The sequence below is a fragment of the Lichenostomus cassidix genome, unplaced genomic scaffold (assembly GCF_008360975.1).
Source record: "Lichenostomus cassidix isolate B80296 unplaced genomic scaffold, HeHo_3.0 HiC_scaffold_43, whole genome shotgun sequence".
Taxonomy (NCBI): domain Eukaryota; kingdom Metazoa; phylum Chordata; class Aves; order Passeriformes; family Meliphagidae; genus Lichenostomus; species Lichenostomus cassidix.
The window spans coordinates 3,261,835-3,279,917 of NW_028147635.1; the positions used below are offsets into that span (position 1 = coordinate 3,261,835).

Genomic DNA, 18,083 nt, shown 5'->3' on the forward strand with positions numbered 1-18,083 from the left:
CTCATGGAAGCAAAGGGGCCATTGTGACCCTACAGGATCTCATCAAACTAACAGGTCACTGGGACACTGCAGTGCCTTATAGAACCAAGAGTCCATTGTGACACTGCAGAACCACAGGAGACCATTGGGACACTGTGGGACCCTGTGGAGCTGAAGGTCCATTGTAATATTGCAAGGCCTCATGGAACCATGGAAAGACCATTAAGAAATTTCACAGCCTCATGGAACCAAGGGGACATTGTGACACAGCAGGGCTGCATGGAACCAAAGCACCATGGTGACACAGAGTGGCCTCATGTAATCAATGCTTAATTGTGACACTGTGGAACCAAAGAAGACCATTGTGACACCGCGAACCCCCATGGAACCAAGGGGCCATTGTGACACTACATGGCCCCATAAAACCAAGGGAACATGGCACAGGTCTGGCTGGTTTGGCCTCCCAGGAGCCACCTGACTGCTGCAGCCGAACTAGACATGTTGAGAGTTGCTTCTCATCTGCCACTGTAACACTGGGGCTCTCTGCTGTCCTTCCTGTGGAAAAGAACTGTCCTTCTCCTCCAGACACCCATGGCCAGAAGTGGGATTGAACCAACACATTTCCTTCTATCCAGGGATTGTTCCCATAGGAATATTGCTTTGTACTCAGAGTCCACAAACAACTGTAATTCCTTTCAAAGGTCTCATTGAGAGAGTTGTTTGGGACCTTACACCTGCACTCACCATTCCACAGCCCACATCCCACTGCTCCCAGGAGAGCCACAAGCACCCTGTGAGGCCACAGAGCCCCATTCCCAGGGCATGGGAGTCAGGGCTTGGCTGTCCTGCTTGGCACAGCCCAGGCACGGCTTTCACAGCCACATTCCACATGTCATTTCCCACCTGGACCCAGTGGTGCCTCTGCGTTCTGCTTCCCCAGCCCCAGGGATGCTCTCCTTGTCTGCTCATTGCCCCCCCAGTCTCTTGGCAGGGATGGCCTCAGTGGGGACTGCTGACATCCTCAGCAACTTGGAGGTTGCTGCTGAATTTTACCTCTCCAGAGGCTTGTTCAGCCTTCAGATCTTCAGGAATTCAGTGCTGAAGGGCTCATTAACATTCAAAATAGCTTTGCCAGGCTCAGGGCCAGGAGAGAGGGTGGGCAGGGCTGGCCATTGCCGGGAACAGGCCCTGAGCCCTGCAGCAGGATGGAGCTGGGGCACAGCCAAACTCACCCACAAACCTGGGCTGAGCAGCCAGGGCTGGCAACGGCTGGGGACAGAGGCTGTGGCTGACAAATGTCCTGGGCTCCCTCCCTGCTCTGTCCGTGCCACCAAGGGCACAGAGCAGCCTCCTCTCTCAGTCACTTGCCTGTTTTCCACCCCTTCCCCAGGTCTGGCTCTGCCCCACAAGCCCTGGGCTCAGTCTTCCCCCTGCATGCTCACACAGGCTGAGATGGACACTGATGGGTTTCTCCTCCAGCTTCTCTCAGCCCAGCCCAGCTCCCCCCAAGCTCTCCCAGCTGCCCTGAGCTCTCTGTAGCACCAAGGGCAAACATGGCAGTGCTGATAACCAGGGAGACCACGGCCAAGTGAGGGAGGCATGTGGAAAAGGCTTTGTGCTGTCCCTGCTCAGAGGGGATCCTCAGCACAGCCCTGAACATCTGCACGTAGGAGAAAACAATGAACACAAAACAGCCAGAAGTTATCCAAGCAGTAATGACCATGAGCCAAAGTTCCCTGAGGCTGGAGTGTGAACAGGAGAGCTTGAGGATCTGGGGCACTTCACAGAAGAACTGGCCCAGGGCATTGTCCTGGCACAGGGGCAGGGAAAATGTATTGGCTGTGTGCAGCAGAGCAGTGAGAAAGCCACTGGCCCAGGCAGCTGCTGCCATGTGGGCACAAGCTCTGCTGCCCAGGAGAGTCCCGAAGTGCAGGGGTTTGCAGATGGACAAAGAGCGGTCACAGCACATGATTGTGAGGAGATAATACTCTGCTGAAATGAAAAAAAAAATAGCTGGGCAGCACATCCTACATAGGAGATGTCCCTGGTGTCCCAGAGGGAATTGTGCATGGCTTTGGGGACAGTGGAGCAGATGGAGCCCAGGTCAGTGAGGGCCAGGTTGAGCAGGAAGAAGAACATGGGGTGTGCAGGTGGTGGCCGCAGGCTACGGCGCTGATGATGAGGCTGTTGGCCAGGAGGGCAGCCAGGGAGATGCCCAGCAAGAGGCAGAACTGCAGGAGCTGCAGCTGCCATGTGTCTGCCAATGCCAGGAGGAGGAAGTGGGTCATGGAGCTGCTGTTGGACATTTGCTGTGTCTGGCCATGGGGACCTGTTGATGGAGATAAGAACAGTGACAAGTCAGGAGAGGCTGCTTTGAGCCAAAGCTGTGCCATTCCCTGCAGACTGTCCCACTGGGACTCATCCACCCTTGTTCCTTCTCTGGGAAAACCTTCATCCAGGTCCCTGCCTGAGCTCCACTGGTGCTGTCTGAGTGTGCCATGAGCAGCCAGGCCTGTGCGTGGGGCTCTCGAGGAGCCATCCCTGCCCTGCTGCCCTGGGATTGTGGCCATGGGGCAGAGGGACAAGGCTGAATATTCAGGATTTGTCAGGGGAATCCCTCCTAATGCAGAAAGACCTGGTAGCATTTTCACTCACAGTTCCACAGGATAGCAGGAGGGAGTTTTAAGGAATGTTTTCCTACCCATACATCATTCCTGGTTCTCCAAGGTCAGAAATCTCCACCATTTTTGCTGTACTCAGAGTTTGACACTGAGAGATGTGAGAGGCAAAGGGATTCCCTTTAGCTCAGGGGCAAGGTGAGGGGCTGGATGGGCTTGTTCCCAACTGCCCTGGGTTTGCACCTTTGGCTGCAATCACAGCACAATCACACTTCCCTGTCACCCTGGGAAGAAATCAGACCATGCTGAGAGCAGAGGGATCACTGAATGTCTCACCCTCTCCAAAGGTCTCTCAACAAGGTCACAGCCCCTCCTTCTGTCAAGGACACTCACTGTTCCCTTGGCAAACCCAACAGCATTTCCTCACTGTGGCATCTCTGCACTTCCCTGTGGGGCATTCAGGAAACTCTGAGAGGCTCTGGCACAGATTTGCACCCAGGAGGGAAGCTCAGAGCTTGGAAGGACACAGCAAGGAGATCCAAAGGTATGCTCATGATGGCATCTCAGGGAGGGAGGCTCAGCTCCTTCCCCTTTCCCAGGGACTGCTTTGCCCACAGCCCCACAGGTTACAGGGAAGTTTGGACACCCCATTCTCATGGACACAGCTGCCTGGGAGGAATCCCAAGGACAGTGCCCGCCTCAGCTGCTGCAAAGCCCAGAGCCTCCCTGAGAGCACCAGATAACAGTGACAGTATCAGAGGAATGCAGAAACAAGAGAAGATGTTGTGGTGCTGTGCCTGAGAGGGCAGGGCAGGGACAGCCTGGCACTCAGGACAGTGTTCCCTGTCCCCAGCTGTGCACAGCACCTCCCACACACCACAGCATTGCTCCTGCCCACAGCATTGCTCTGTTCAGCTTCCTCTCCTTCCCTCATCATCTCCCTGTGCTGCACATGTTCCTCCTGAGAGGAGCCTTGTCCCTGTCAGCGCTCACAGAGCCCATCCCACCCTCTGTGCACTCGCCTGGCCCTACAGAAACCTGCCTGTCTGCAGGGCTCTGCCTGGGGGAGGCTCTGTGTGCAGGTGGGCAAGGGCAGCTGGCAAGAGCCCTGCTGGGCCCTGCAAAGGTGCTGCTGCTGCTGTCCATGGGCTGAGCATTGGCTGAAGGCCCTTGAGGAGGCTCCCAGCAGACACACTGAGCACCCAAAGCTACCGAGCAGGGGTTATTGTTCTTTGTGTCTGCAACCCTCGGCCCGGGAGCATCGCCCCCCCGGGACATCCCACAGGTGAGCGGGCAGGGGGAGCTCGGCCCAAATATCTTGGGTGATGCCTGGGGTTCTTTTTGGGAGGGGGGGATTTTTGGACCTTATAGGACTGCAGCACCTAACCCCAAATAACTTCGTTGGCTGCCTGGTAGGGATTTTCTTGGGGGGGGGCAGATTTTTGAATCTTGCAAGACTCCAAATATGAGTCACAAATGCCGCTTGGGGGGATGTGGGGGAGTCCCCAGACTGTGGGATTTTTAGGAGATCCCGGTGGCATCTGCCTGGGGGGAAGGAATGGGATGGGATGGGATGGGATGGGATGGGATGGGATGGGATGGGATGGGATGAGGCCTGGGAAGGGTTGGATGTGGATTTGGGTGTGGGATGAAGTCTGGGGGAGGGGGATGGGTGGGATGGGGACAGGGATGAGGCAGCCGAAGGTTGGGGGTGATGAAGCCGAGGGGACCCCACTCCTTAGGAGCTTGTGCGGTATCCAGCAGCTGTGAGGGAGTTTTGGGGTACCCCTGATCCTCCGGGGGTGGTGCTGGCAGCGGGGGAACACGTGGCTCCGGCACCTCTGGACCCCACCTGCGCCCCCCGCTCGCCCCCAGCGCCCCCGGGAGCGGAATTTGGGGAGGGGGGAGGTGGGGGGCGCCCAGGCTGGGCCCCCCTTGCTGTCCCAGCAACTGGGGGCCGAGTGCGGGGGGAGCCCCGCAGGCATTGCCTGGCCCTGCCCGGCACAGCTGATACCCAAGCCCCAAGCCCCCTGTCCATCCCTGGGGCTGATCGGGGTGTTCCCCCCACCCAGCAGCCAGTGCTGCAGCAGCCGTGGGGCAGAGGAGGGTGGGGAATGGGGTTCTGGGGTGGGAGCAGAGGAGGAGCGGGAGGAAGAGGAGGGAGAGAGGAGGAGGAGCAGGAAAAGGAGGAGCAGCAGAACCATGAGGTTTCACCACCCACTGTGTCTGCAGCAACCCTGGCTCTGGGATCATTGCCCCCCCTGCATTCCACAGGTCACCAGGGAGGAGGAGCTCACCCCAAAGCTATCGGGGGGTCTCTGGGAGGGTGTTAGTTTTTGAGGGGTGTTTGGAACTCGCAGATTCTGGAAGTGAGCACCAGATATCTTTGCATGCCCCTGGTGGGGATTTTTTGGGTCAGAGGGTATGTTTGGATCTTGCAAGACTCCAAAGCTGAGCCATAAATGCACCTTTGGTGGAATATTGGGGGATCCATTTGGGAATTGCCTGCTATCAACAGGACAGGACATCAGTTTTGGGGATCCCTGAGAGAGCTGGGAGGGTGGAACATTGTACTTCCCAAGTGGAGAGAGCAGACAGGGGCAATACCAGAGCTGGGGGACCCCTGGCAGCCTGGAGGGGTGGGGGAGGCTGGAGATGAGGCAGGGCTGGGACACTGTGACACTGAAAGGGGTGATGGGGAGAGGGGGAAGCCCCGAGTGCCTGGAGTGGGGGGAGCCTGGGAGCCCTGGGAGCAAAAGCACAATCAGGGAAGAAGGGACCCCTGGGAGCACCGAAACCCCACGGCATCCCTAATCAGGACCCAGGAGAAGGGGGATCCCCAGGACCCATGGGAGCCCCAGCAGCTTCAAGAATAGGGAACTCCTGAACCCCAAAGACAGAAGACTGGAAAGGGGGAACTCCTGGGAGACTTTTTCTGAACTCATTCTTATTTTAGGAGGATTTTATAGACACAAAACACCCGGTGACTTCTAGAGATAGACTTGGGCAGGAGGAACCCCCAACCCAAGGCACTCACACCCTTTTTTTTACCCAGACGAGGATTTCCGATTCCCAAAACTTGGCCAGATGGAGAAGGAGGCTGTGAGGAAGAAGATGCCCCAGGACAGCCAGGCAGGTGAGGAGGAAGTCACTGCCCCTTTCCTTCTCTCTTCTCCTCCATCTCCCAGCTCAGCATCACCCCTGGCTGCAGGACAACCCTGCTGCTGACTCTGTCCTGGTAGGGGTGGACTGGGGGGATCTCCTTCCCCTTCCCTCTGGCATGGAGGCAAATCCCAAATCCTCTCCTTGTCCTTTCTGCCCCAGGCAACGAGCTGAGGAGAGAGACCAGGGAGGACAAGTCCTTACAGCAGAACCTCATGGAAGAGGCTATTTTGAGCAGCTCCATGACCCAGGAATCCAACCAGGAGGAAAAGCCCCAGAGATGCTGCACAAGGAGGGGCTGCAAACCCCGCCCAGGGTGCTCTAAAGAGCAAAGACCCACCCTGTGCCAGAATGTTGGCATGAGCTCCAGCCAGAGTTCAGAGCTGGAGATTCCTGAGAAGCTTCATGAGACCAAGAAGCCCTACGAGTGTGGGAAATGTGGGAAGAGATTCAGAAAGATCTCCAAGCTTATGGACCACCATCGGATCCACACAGGGGAGAAGCCCTATGAGTGTGGGGAATGTGGGAAGAGCTTCAGCCAGAGCTCCAATCTGATCTGTCACAAGAGGATCCACACTGGGGAGAGACCCTATGAGTGTTCTGAGTGTGGGAAGAGGTTTCAGAGCAGCTCAGATCTCCTCATCCATGAGCGGATTCACAGAGACGAGAGGCCTTTTCACTGTCCTGACTGCAGGAAGGGCTTCAAGCACAACTCCACCCTCATCAGGCACCGGCGCATCCATACTGGGGAGAGACCCTATGAGTGTGGGGAATGTGGGAAGAGCTTCAGCCGGAGCTCCCACCTGATCCGTCACAAGAGGAGCCACACTGGAGAGAGGCCCTATGAGTGTTCCAAGTGCAGGAAGAGGTTTCAGACCAGCTCAGCTCTCCTCCTACACCAGCGTATTCACACAGACGAGAGGCCCTTCCGTTGCCCTGACTGCAGAAAGGGCTTCAAACATAACTCCCACCTCATCACCCACCGGCGCATCCACACTGGGGAGAGGCCCTTTGAGTGTTCCGAGTGTGGGAAGAGGTTTCAGACCAGCTCAGATCTCCTCATCCATGAGCGGATTCACACACAGGAGAGGCCTTTCCGCTGCCCTGAGTGCAGGAAAGGCTTCAAGCGCAACTCCCACCTCATCAGGCACCGGCGCATCCACACTGGGGAGAGGCCTTACAGCTGTCCCGAGTGTGGGAAGAGCTTCTCCAGGAGCTCTCACTTGACCCAACACCGACAGAGGCACCAGTAAGGGAAGCCCTGCGAGTGCCGCGAGTGGGGGAAGAGCTTCATGCACTGCTCCATATTCATCCAACACCGGAGGACCCACTCTGGGAAGAGCCCTGGTGACCCACACTCCCAGTGACCCAGTGTTGTGGTTTGACCCTGGCCAAATGCCAGGCACCTATGAAATCTGCTTTCTCTTCTCTCCCCTGCTGCAGCTGTGCAGAGGGGAGGGGAAAAAAAATACCCTAACAGACACACACACACACAGAGGGCTGATGACTCAAGATAATGAACCAGGCAGGATGCACTGAGGGGTAAAACAGATTGAGAACTTAAAGTTGCAAAGTGGTTTATTGGTAACCTAACCCTAAACAGAGTCAGAGGAGGCAAATGAGAACTAAAGATAAGCTCTTAATACACTGTTTCTCTGCTCACCCCCCTCCCTCTTTCCCACCAATAGCGCAGGGGGTTGTGGCGGGCAGGGTATGGGTTTTTTTTGGTCAGTCCATGACCAAAATTTCTTCTGCTGTTCAGGGAGAGGAGTCCTCTATTTAGCCATGGGTCCCTCCCACTGGAGACAGTCCTCTGCAAACTTCTTTGCCATGGGTCCAATCTCTCGAGCAGCAGCTGCTGGAATCTGCTGCCCCATGAGTTCTTGTCCACAGGGTTCAGAGCTCTGAGCCCAGGCCAGGCTGTTTCCATCCCAAGGAACAAGGCCTTTCCCTGCACTGGGACTCCCACTGGATCACAGCTTCCTCCAGGCATCCACCTGCTCCTCTAGCGTGAGCACCTCCCCATGGGCTGTGGGTGGATCTCTGCACCCCTCGTGGACCCCATGGGCTGCAGGGGGACAACCTGCTTCACCATGGTCCTCACCACGGCCAGCAGAGGATTTTCAGCTCTGGCGCCTGAAGCACCTCCTCCCCCACCTTCTCCACTGACCTTGGTGTCTCCATGTTGTTTTCCCTCACATATTCTCACCTCCTCCTCATCCACTGTCTAAAAAGAAGTGCTTGCTCACATTGTTTTGATTTCTTCTTAAATATGGATGTCCTGGGGCTGCCCAGGCTGGGGGACAGGACAACAGTCTCATAGTTGTGCTGGCAGAATGTGTCTACCTGAGCCCATCTGTTCTCCAGGAATTCCAGTTTTCTGTCCCAGTCCCTGGCCTGGGTCTCCCCATGTGGGGTGTACCCCCAAAGTGCCCAAATCACTGCTGAAGTGCCTGAGCTGCTCCCAGCTGTGGATGTTCCTGTTCACCAGCCTCTCCTGGTCAGTGCCATGGGGGGTGGGAGGGGGTTTAGGGAATCCTAGGAGGGGTTGGGAGGGGCTTTTGTGGCTTTTGGGGGCATTTGTGGTGCAGAGAGGGAGTTTGGCAGGCTCTGTGAGAGAGGTTTGGGGTCCTGGCTGTGCTGTGTGACTTGGAGAGAATTTGGGTGGGTTTAGGTGGAGATGGGAATGGGGTCATGGTGGCTCTTGGGCCCATTGATATTGCAGGGAGTGGTTTGGGAGCATCCTAGGAGGAGCTGTTGGGTAGTTTGAGGGGCCTGGGAGCGTGCTGTGGGGCTGGGAGAGGGTTTTTGAGTGGTCATGACAAACCCAGATCCCCAAAGCTGCCACCATACCCCACCCCCCAAGGTGCTGCTGGGGTTTGGGGGCTCCATGTTGGAGTTCATCCTCCTGGCCCTGCGGGAGAAGGTGAAGGCTGTCCACAGGGGTCATATGTGTTTCTGAGAGCATGTGTGACCCCCATCCAAGTGTCACCTCTTTTTCCCTCCCCACAGGGCTCCTGACCCAGCTCCTGCTGCCCCCAGGAGGGAACTTGGGTAGGGGGCAGAGGGGGTGCACAGCCCCCGGCGGGGGATGACCCTGAGCCAGTGCCCTTTGTTTAGCACCAACCTGGGCTTGGGGCTGCAGGAGGAAGAGGCTGATGGGAAGCAGATCCTGCAGGTGGGACAGTGCTTGGGGTCAGGGCAAGGTCCTGCCCTGCACACCTGGCTCAGGTGTGACACTGCCCCGGGAAGGGAGCGGGACATTCTCATCCCCACGGATCAGGGCTGTGAGCAGCACTTGGAGCACAGACATGGAAATACTGGGAGGAACTGGGAGCACACTGAGGGTGGGAATTATCCCCACCACCACCTTTCCAGGGCAGCCCTGGATCTGAGAAATGCTCGTTAGGCCTCAGCCTTGGCCAACAGCCCCTGGGCTCAGCTCCTCTGCAGCTGATCACAAACACTGTCTGCTCCCAGGCACTGCTGCTGTCCAACCAGCTCCTGGTTGCTTTAGGAGCAGCCTTGGGAACTGTTTTTCTCCCCTCAGTGGCACAACATCCCTGTTCTCACAGTGTCAGAGAAAGCTGTTGATGCGAAATGCAGCCAGGATGGAACATTGCTGTGACTAAAGCCCATCTCTTGGGGCCCTATCAACAGGGCTCCAAAAGGAGCCCCTTGGAGCTCTCCTGGAGCAGTGAGCTCCCTCTGAGTGGGGCCTCTCCGAGCCGGGAACTCTCCCGTTTGCTGCACTCGGGGCATCCCCGAACAACGAGGGACCCTGGGCCGATCCCCCCACTCCTCCAGGCTCAACCCTTCACCTGCTGGGGAGATGCAAAAGCATCCCCAGTGAGCATTTCCCTGCCCTCCAGGGCAATTTCTGACAGCTCCCTGGCACTGCCTCTTTCTGTCTGTGTGCCCACACATGTGCCTGTGCTCTGGAAATGGGGGAGAAATGCTGCTCTGGGAGGTGTTGAAGTGCCTTGGATATCTGAGTGAGTTAGGCCTGTAAGTGAGGTTCAGTCATAAGGTATGAGCTAAGTGAAATGCTGCTAGGGGTTGTTCTTTTGCTAAGTTGTTAAGTTTAAGGTATATGTTAAGGTTAATGTAGAAGTTAAGTTCTGTTAAGTTTGAGGGCTCTTAAGCTCTTAGGCTGCATTCCTTTTATCCTTGCTCTCACTATCCTTTTGTCACACCTACAGACACAGACACACACAGGGACAGTTCTCGGTTCATTTCTGGTTTGATTGCCTGGTTTTGTTGTTGCTTTTTTCCCTTGGTGTGCCTGAACTGTGCAGTCAGGAGCAGAGTGACTCTTGCCAAGGAACTTTGTTGTGCTGTCACTGAATATTAAATCTGATTTTGCTCATCCTTTGCTGGGGATTTTTTAGGTGTTCTCAAGCCCTCGTTCGTAAGAGGGTGAAGGAGCCCTGGGCCAGGCTCTTGCCCTGGGGGACACAGGGACACTTCTGGGGGGTCCCTGTCCCCCTGTCCCACCCCCCAGGGCCCTGTCCCCCCTGTCCCCATGTCAGGCTCTGGGGGTCAATCTCGTGGAACATCCTCTGGGGGAGGCTGTGGCACTGGGGGGCAGGGGGGACCTGGGGGGACAGGGGACCCTGCTGTGCACGAGCACAGTTGGACTTGTCTGGGGGAATTGTGAGGGGGGGCTGGGGTAGAGTGACCTCCCCAGTGATGTCATACAGTTACCCAGTGATGTCACACAGCCACCGTGTGTTGTCATAGCCCACTCTGTGATGTCACAGGCAACTCTGTGATTTCACACCGCCTTCACTATGGTCTCATGAAGCTGTCCTGTGATGTCACAGCACATTTGATGACGTCATATTGCCACCCTGTCATGTCACACAGTCTATTCTCTGACCTCACAGCCTGCTGTATGATGTCACACAACCAACCAGTGATTCCACAGCCCTCTCTTTGATGTCACATACCACACCCTGCTCTAGGATGTCACAGCCTGCTCTGTGGTGTCACAAGCCAGTCAGTAATGTCACACAGCCAACTCTGTGATGCCATACAGCCACTCAATGATGTTACACAGCTCACTCTGTAACTGCACAGCCTGCTCTGATGTCATACAGCAACCCTGCGATATCACAGCCTGCCCTGTGGTGTCACACAGTCCCCTCTGTGATGCCGTAGCTGCTCCATGACCTCACACAACCAATTCTGGGATGTCATAGTCCAATCTGTGACCTCACACAACCTACTCTGAGATGTCACACAGCCCCTTTCTGACATCACAGCTGCTCTGTGGCTCTCTGACACAGCCCCAGAGGTGCCCATGGCTATGACACAGCCCCCTCTGGGCCATGGCACAGCCCCTGCCAATGCTGAGCACCTGTGAGCTCTGGGTGTGCCCTGCTGGTGTCCCTGAGATGGCCTGGCAGTGCCCCAGCCCTGCTGGGCTGTGCACAGGATCTGCTCCTGGGCAGAGCTGTCTCTCTGCAGCGCTGCCACTTGCCAGGAGCTCCACGAGGCCTTGCTCTGTCACATGGACTTTTGGTTCCATGAGGTTCTGTACTCTCAGCAATGGTCTCCTTAGTTCCAAAGTGTCACCACGGACCCTTGGTTCCATGAAGCTCTGCTGTGTAACAAGGCTCTCCTGGATTCCATGAGGAATAAAAAAGCTTTGCATAAACAATGAGCAAGACCATGGACTCCTTGGATCTGTGCTGTCACAAAGGACAGTTGGTTCCATGAGGTCCCATACTGTCACAATGGATATTTGGTTCCACAGGGTGCCACAGTGTCACCATGGTCTCCTTGGTTCCACAAGGCCCTGCAGTGTCACAGTGGCCCCCAGGTTCCATGAGGCTCCACAGTGTCACAAGGGTTTCCTTGGATCCATGTGCCCCAAAGTGTCACAGTGGTCTCCCTCCTGCAGCAACCAGCAGCAAAACCCACTACCAGGGCCAAATGCCTGGGAAGAAGGAGAAAGGGAGGCACTTTTGGAGTGATGGTTTTTGTCTTGCCAGGTCACAGTGACATGGGATGTGGCCCTGCTGTCCTGGAGATGGCTGAACACAGCCTGCCCATGGGAAGGGGAAAAGACAACAACCTCTGTCCATGGAACTACAGCAGCAGAGAGGTCAGGCCCCAGAAGGCTGGGTTGAAAAGACTGTCACCAGCAAGGGAAACACCAATGCAGGACATTTTCTGGAAAGCTGACATTTCAGGGCATTCTTTTATACACGGATGCAGCACCAAATAGCAAAATTGACAGTTTCAGCTTTCCGTATGCCTTGAGAACAGCTGGAGTCTTTTCAGCAGTGTGTGCTGTTCCATCCCTTGCTTAGGGTGAGAATGTTGGATCTCTCAGCAGGCTCTGCTCTCCTGGGGGCTGATCTTCCCAGGCAGGCTCTAAAAGCAGAATAAAACAGCAGCGCAAGGCACAGCACAAAGGAAGCACCGGGCTGATCCCATTAAAAGTGCCCTGCAGGGACATTTCACGGCTGACCCTCAGCAGCCCGGGCTGCAAACAAAGTCCGCTCGGGCCGAGCACAAGATCCCCACAGAGCCCTGAGCAACAGCTGGAGCCCAGCAGGGCCTTGGAGGAGGCAGGGCGAGCCCCGGGCCGGGTTCCAAAGGGGCTGCGGGGCTGGGGGCGATGGCGCCGAGTGCCCTGCCCGTGTGTGCCCTGGGCTCTGCGGCGCCACGGGGACACAGCCCGGGGCCGGGGCTCGGTCCTGCTGCCCCCAGGGCGCTGCCGAGGGCTCCCCGCCCGCCGGGGCCAGGGCGGCGCTGAGGGAGCGGCGCCGCCATTGCTGCCGCCATTGCTCAGGGGCGCTGAGGGGAGCGCGGCTCCCGCCAGCCCTGCTCGGCTGTGAGGGGAGAGAGAGAATAAGGAGAGAGAGAATGGAGAGAGAAAACAGACAGCGAGAGTGAAGATAGAGAGAGTAAAGGCAGAGAGAATAAAGACAGAATGAGTAAAGACAGAGGGAATAGAGAGAGGGAATAGAGAGAGGGAATAGACGGAGAGAAAAGACAGAGAGGATAAAGGCTGAGAGAGTAAAGACAGACAGAAGAAAGAGGGGATAAAGACAGAGAGAATAAACACAGGCATTGCTGCTATAGAAGGTCCGTGCAGTTCCCAATGCCTTCGGACACCTGCCCGAATGGCCGTCCTAAGGGTGTCACCATCACCACTTGGCTGACCCAGGGCCAAAATTCCCTGTGGAGATATTGGGACCAAAGTTATGTGAGGTGTGATGCCAAACACAAGGGATTTAGTCTCTTTAGGATGAAGAAACAAGTTTTTCTGTCCATTTGAGATAGAAAACAACTTTCGATTGCATCCATCTGTTGTACATGGCATTCAAAAGGCATCATAAATACTAAAAAGAAATAATAATAAATATCTCTGGTTTAAAAGACATAAAGAAGTAGTTAGAAGCAACATACATACTGACCAATGATTAAATAAAAGAAAAACTATTGTGTTAAAAAATCTTATGCAGTTTTGTCAGTGATTGTTCTTGGGTTTTTAAACTTTTAAATTTGTTTCCTCTGATCTGCTTTTGTGTCTTGCGCACATGAAGGTCTGTTGTCCATTCCAAGAAAAAGGCATCCATTAGTAGTCAAGATGTGTTGAATTCAGGGAAACAGTGTAGGTGACACACTTCTAGCAAGGCCACAGACTAAATCACTGAATTTTGAGAAGAAATTGCCCTGTTTCTAACACACCTTTCACCTGTCACTATTGCTGTCTCAGGTCTCTGTTTCACAGTTGTTGCCAAAATTCACTGCTGGTGGAATGATTTCTCTTTGCTTCACTGCCCTGTGCCAGCAGCCCCTGATTGACCCAGCAGAGAGCCCAACCTGCAGGTGAGACCTCACCTGATATTCCCCAAGTCTCTGATCTGGTCTGGAGCCAGGGCAAATCCAAGCCAAAGACCCTGCCATGATTTTTGTTCCCAATCCATGAGCTAAAACAACCATGGATGTAGCGATGAAGGCTGGCAGTGAAGTGTCATTGCAAGATCTTGCTGCACTTGGCTTTTGGCCCGTTCTTAAGAGCTTTGCCTTCAGAAAGCAGAAAGATCTTTTCCTTGCAAGAAACGGGAATTCCAGCTCATTGTAGTGTGTGCCATGGATCCCAGAGGGCATTCCCGAGGCTCCCAGGGTGTTGGTTCTGCCGTGCCTCCCAAGGGAGCTGTGCAGGGCCAGGTGACAAGGTCCAGCAGCTGTGTTGGTTCTGCAGTGTCACAATGGTCCATTGGTTCCATGAGTTTCTGTAGTGTCACCATGGTCTCCTTGGATCCTCAAGGTCCCAGTAGACAATTGGTTCCATGACACTCTGTTTTATCACAATGTCCCCTTGATTCAATGACCTTCCATACTGTCAGCAATGTTTCCTTGGTTCCAATGATGCCCTACTGTGTCCCAATAGATATTTGGTTCCCTGAAGTTCTTCAGTGTCACCATGGTCTCCTTGCTTCCACGAGGCCCTGCAGTGTCACAATGCCCCACATGTTCCATGAGCTCCTGTTCTGTCACCAATGGTCTCCTGAGTTCCAACAAGGCCCCACAGTGTCACAGTGTCCCCTTCATTCCATGAGGTTCTGTAGTGTCACAATGCACTCCTGGGTTCCATGAGGCCCCACTGTGTCACAATGACCCCTTGGTTCCAAGAGGCACCACAGAGTCACAATGGTCTCCCTTCATCTATGAGGCCCTGCAGTGTCACTTTGGTCTCCATGGTTCCATGTGGCCCCAAAGTGTCACAGTGATCTCTGTAATTCCATAGGGAACACAAAAGCTTTGCATAAACATTGAGCAACATCTGCTTAACATTCTTGGGTACATCTGTTTGTATTCAAAAGAGGGGTTAAAGGTGAGAATGGCACCATCAACTTCCATCTGCAACAGAGATCAAGGGAAAGGACAGGGACAGAGAATTCTGCTTGAAGAGACAGAGAATTCTGCTTACAGAGATCACTTCTGGTCACATTGTCCCTTGTAGAAAGGTGACATCATCAGAGGCAGCCTGTACTGAGCATGTGGTTCTCAAGGGGGGTTTGTTGTGTAGGAAACCTGCTCAGGCTTTTCCATTCTTTCTTCACAAATGGGAAAACTCCTCCTGGGCATGTGTGCAGGCAGAGCCCTGAGGAGAGCAGGTGGAACATGGAGCAATGGGCTGGGACAGCCAGCTGCAGAGCTCAGGGGACAAGTTTGTGATGCAGGGAACAGGGATGTCAGTGCCAGGTGGGCAATGTCAGCCATGGTGAGGTTGGGGGTGAGGAGCAGGTTGTCCCAACAGGGTCAGCCCTCAAGGGGCTCATTCTTCTATGTGTCCACCCTTTCTTAGGAGACATTCAACATTAGACCATGTGGAGAATGCTTCTAACACCTCTTCTCTGAACTGAAAAAAACACCCAACAAAAACCCTTGGATAAAAAAAAAAAAGTGAGTTGCACTTTGCAATTTCCCTACCTAAAAAGAACACCAAAGGGACTCCAATGAGCTGTACAAACCCTGAACACTTGAAGACAATGGAAGGAAGACAAAGAACTCCTGAGGGCTTTCTGTATTTTAATGAGCCCCACGGTGGATTTGGGGCTGAGTCTGTGACCCTCAGGGACTTCCACAAGGTGGAAGAAGCTGCTCAAGGAATCAGAAGCAAAACTCCAAGTCCCTTGGAGCATCAATGAGCCCCACTGAGGGCAGAGACTGCCAAAGGCTCCCCAGGGACTCGTGAGAGCAGATCCTTGGGGCCAGGATTGCAGGGAGCCAAGGGCTCTGAGCAGGGAACTGGAATGCTGAGAGAAGCCTGGGTTGGTTGGAGGAAGCAGAAAGGCCAAGGGCTGAGCCCAGTGACCAGTTTGTGGGGGATTGTTGCTGTACTCCAGAATTGCCCTGGAAAACCCCTGGGGAAGCCAAGGCAGGAGCAGCTGGGAAGGGCTGGCAATGCTGCTGCTGCTCCTGCTAGGAGCCCGGGCTGGGCCAGGCTGGCGCCCACTGTGCTGTGGTTCCTGCCAAATCCCAACACACAGCACTACACCAAAAGGATGAACCTCCTTTTTCTTTATTGCCTCAAGGCTCATGAGGAATAATCCAGTTATATAACACCCAAAAACCCACTCAGGAACAGGTTTCCCCTCCCTTCATCAACCCCAACCTTTGGCTGTCTCATTCCAGACCCTGCCCCATACTCCCAATCCCCACCCCAACCCATCTCACCCCTCCTAGACATCAAAACCCCCTTCCCAAGCCCTATTTCCCCCAGTCCACCCCTCCAATTCCCATCCCACCCATCCTGTCCCACCCAATGCCCATCTCACCCCTCCAGAACTGCATCCCACTTTGCCCAATCCCCTTCAAATGTCATCCCACACTGAGGGGCTGTGGAATTGAGTCATTTTGGGCAGGGATTGAGCCATTTTGGGGTAAGATTGAGTACTTTCCAGTGGAATTCAGTGGTTTTGAGGTACTGGATGAACCCTCTTTGCTTTTCAAAAACAAAATGGAGAAAGAAGCTGTACCAAATACCCCAGAAGCACCAAATCATCCAGAATAGCTCCCGAACACCAAACACCCCTCCCAAATAGCAGTAAAACCATGAGGCTTTAGGCAATAATGCTGGAGCAGAAGAAAAAGCTCTTCCTGCAGTTGGGGCTTGTGCAGGGCTTCTCTTACTGGTGGCCCCATTGGTGTTTGGTCAACTTAGAGCTCTGGCTGAAGCTCTTCCCACACTCCCCACAGTCATAGGGTCTCTCCCCAGTGTGGATGCGCCGGTGCCTGACAAGAGTGGAGTTGAGCTTGAAGCCTTTCCTGCAGTCAGGGCAGCGGAAGGGCCTCTCCTCAGTGTGAATCCGCTGATGTACGAGGAGATTGGAGCTGGTCTGAAACCTCTTCCCACACTCGGGACACTCATAGGGCCTCTCCCCAGTATGGATCCTCTGGTGGCGGATCAGATTGGAGCTCTGGCTGAAGCTCTTCCCACATTCCCCACACTCGTAGGGTCTTTCCCCAGTGTGGATCATCTGGTGGCGGATCAGGAGAGAGCTTGTCCTGAAGCTCCTCCCACATTCCAAGCACTTGTAGGGCTTCTCCCTGGTATGAAGCTGCTCATGGGCAACCTGCTCATAGCTCTGACTCGATTGCTGGCCAATTTCCTGGCACAGGGTGGGTCTTTGCTCCTCACAGCACCCTGGGCTTGGTTTGGAGCCTCTCCTCATGTGGGATCTCCAGGGCTTTTCCTCCCCATTGGATTCCTGCACCATGGGGTTGCTCAAAATGGCCTCTTCCATGAGGTTCTTCAGGGAGGATTTGTCCTCCTTACTCTCTGTTGTCAGCTTGTTGCCTGGGGGTGGAAACACAAGGAGAGGATTTGGGATTTGCCTCCATGCCAGAGGGAAGGGGAAGGAGATCCCCCCAATCGATTCTCGGCATGACGGTGTCAGCAGCAGGGTTGTCCTGCAGCCAGGGGCAATGCTGGGCTGGGAGATGGAGGAGAAGAGAGCAGGAAAGGGGAAGTGACTTCCTCCTCACCTGCCTGGCTGTCCTGGGGCATCTTCCTCTTCCTCACAGTCTCCTTCTCCATCCAGCCAAGTTTGGCAATGGGAAATCCTCTTTTGGGAGGAAAAACAAGGTGTGAGTCCATTGGGTTTGAAGGTTATTCCTGCCCCAGTCCATCTCTAGAAATCACTGGCTGTATAGTCACTGTAAAAAATCTCTGAAACGCTGTGCTGGTTTAAACTGGCAGGAGAAATGGATTCCCTCAAACTGCCCCAGGAGAGATTAAATGGGAGTCACAATCCACCAGATTACAAGAAATACAATGACACAGCTTTAACTCACAAAGGCAGAGTATAACCAGGCACCCTCGGAGAAGAACAGCATGGTGTTCCTTAGTTCCTGTGCTAAGCGCCACATGCTCCCATTGTATGCCAAGACTAAGCAAAAGGAAACCAAACCTGTTGGTCTGAGTGGTGATCACAGTCCTTCTGAAGTGGTAGTTGCAGTCTTGTCTAAAGCAGTGGCTGCAGTCCTGTGGAAGTTCTGCTCCTCCTTCTCTGGATCTGTTGAGTTGTGTCCCACATCCCCAAAGCCAGATTATATATGCTCAGGTTCAGGTGGCAATGCTCAGTACCTCCCCCAGGGCAGGGAGTTTGACTATGGAAAGATGTCATCCTGTGAGTCATGGGATATTTGGGGAGTCTTTGATGGTCTCAGTCATTTCAGCTGCCCATTGTGCTGGTGCCATTGAGTCCACGATGGCCCATTAGCAGAGATGACCCCTCATGGTAGGTGGGACTGTGCTGGTGCTTCCCTGGAGGGAGTCATCTCAGCTGAGTCACT

At 54.5% G+C, this 18,083-nt stretch overlaps 2 protein-coding genes across 2 annotated transcripts in view; one reads left to right on the forward strand and one right to left on the reverse strand.

The window, feature by feature from the left end:
• Nucleotides 1-18,083, reverse strand: part of LOC146421185 (uncharacterized) — a 262,722-nt gene that overhangs the window by 38,513 nt on the left and 206,126 nt on the right. The window contains exon 4 of the mRNA XM_085047577.1: nucleotides 16,446-16,845. Within this exon, the coding sequence (XP_084903703.1) occupies nucleotides 16,446-16,845 (400 nt within the window). The remainder of the gene's footprint in view (nucleotides 1-16,445; nucleotides 16,846-18,083) is intronic.
• LOC146421186 (uncharacterized) overlaps nucleotides 1-18,083 on the forward strand; it is a 200,937-nt gene that overhangs the window by 20,520 nt on the left and 162,334 nt on the right. Inside the window, exon 3 of the mRNA XM_085047574.1 lies at nucleotides 6,344-6,983. Coding sequence (XP_084903700.1) covers nucleotides 6,344-6,983 — 640 coding nt within the window. The remainder of the gene's footprint in view (nucleotides 1-6,343; nucleotides 6,984-18,083) is intronic.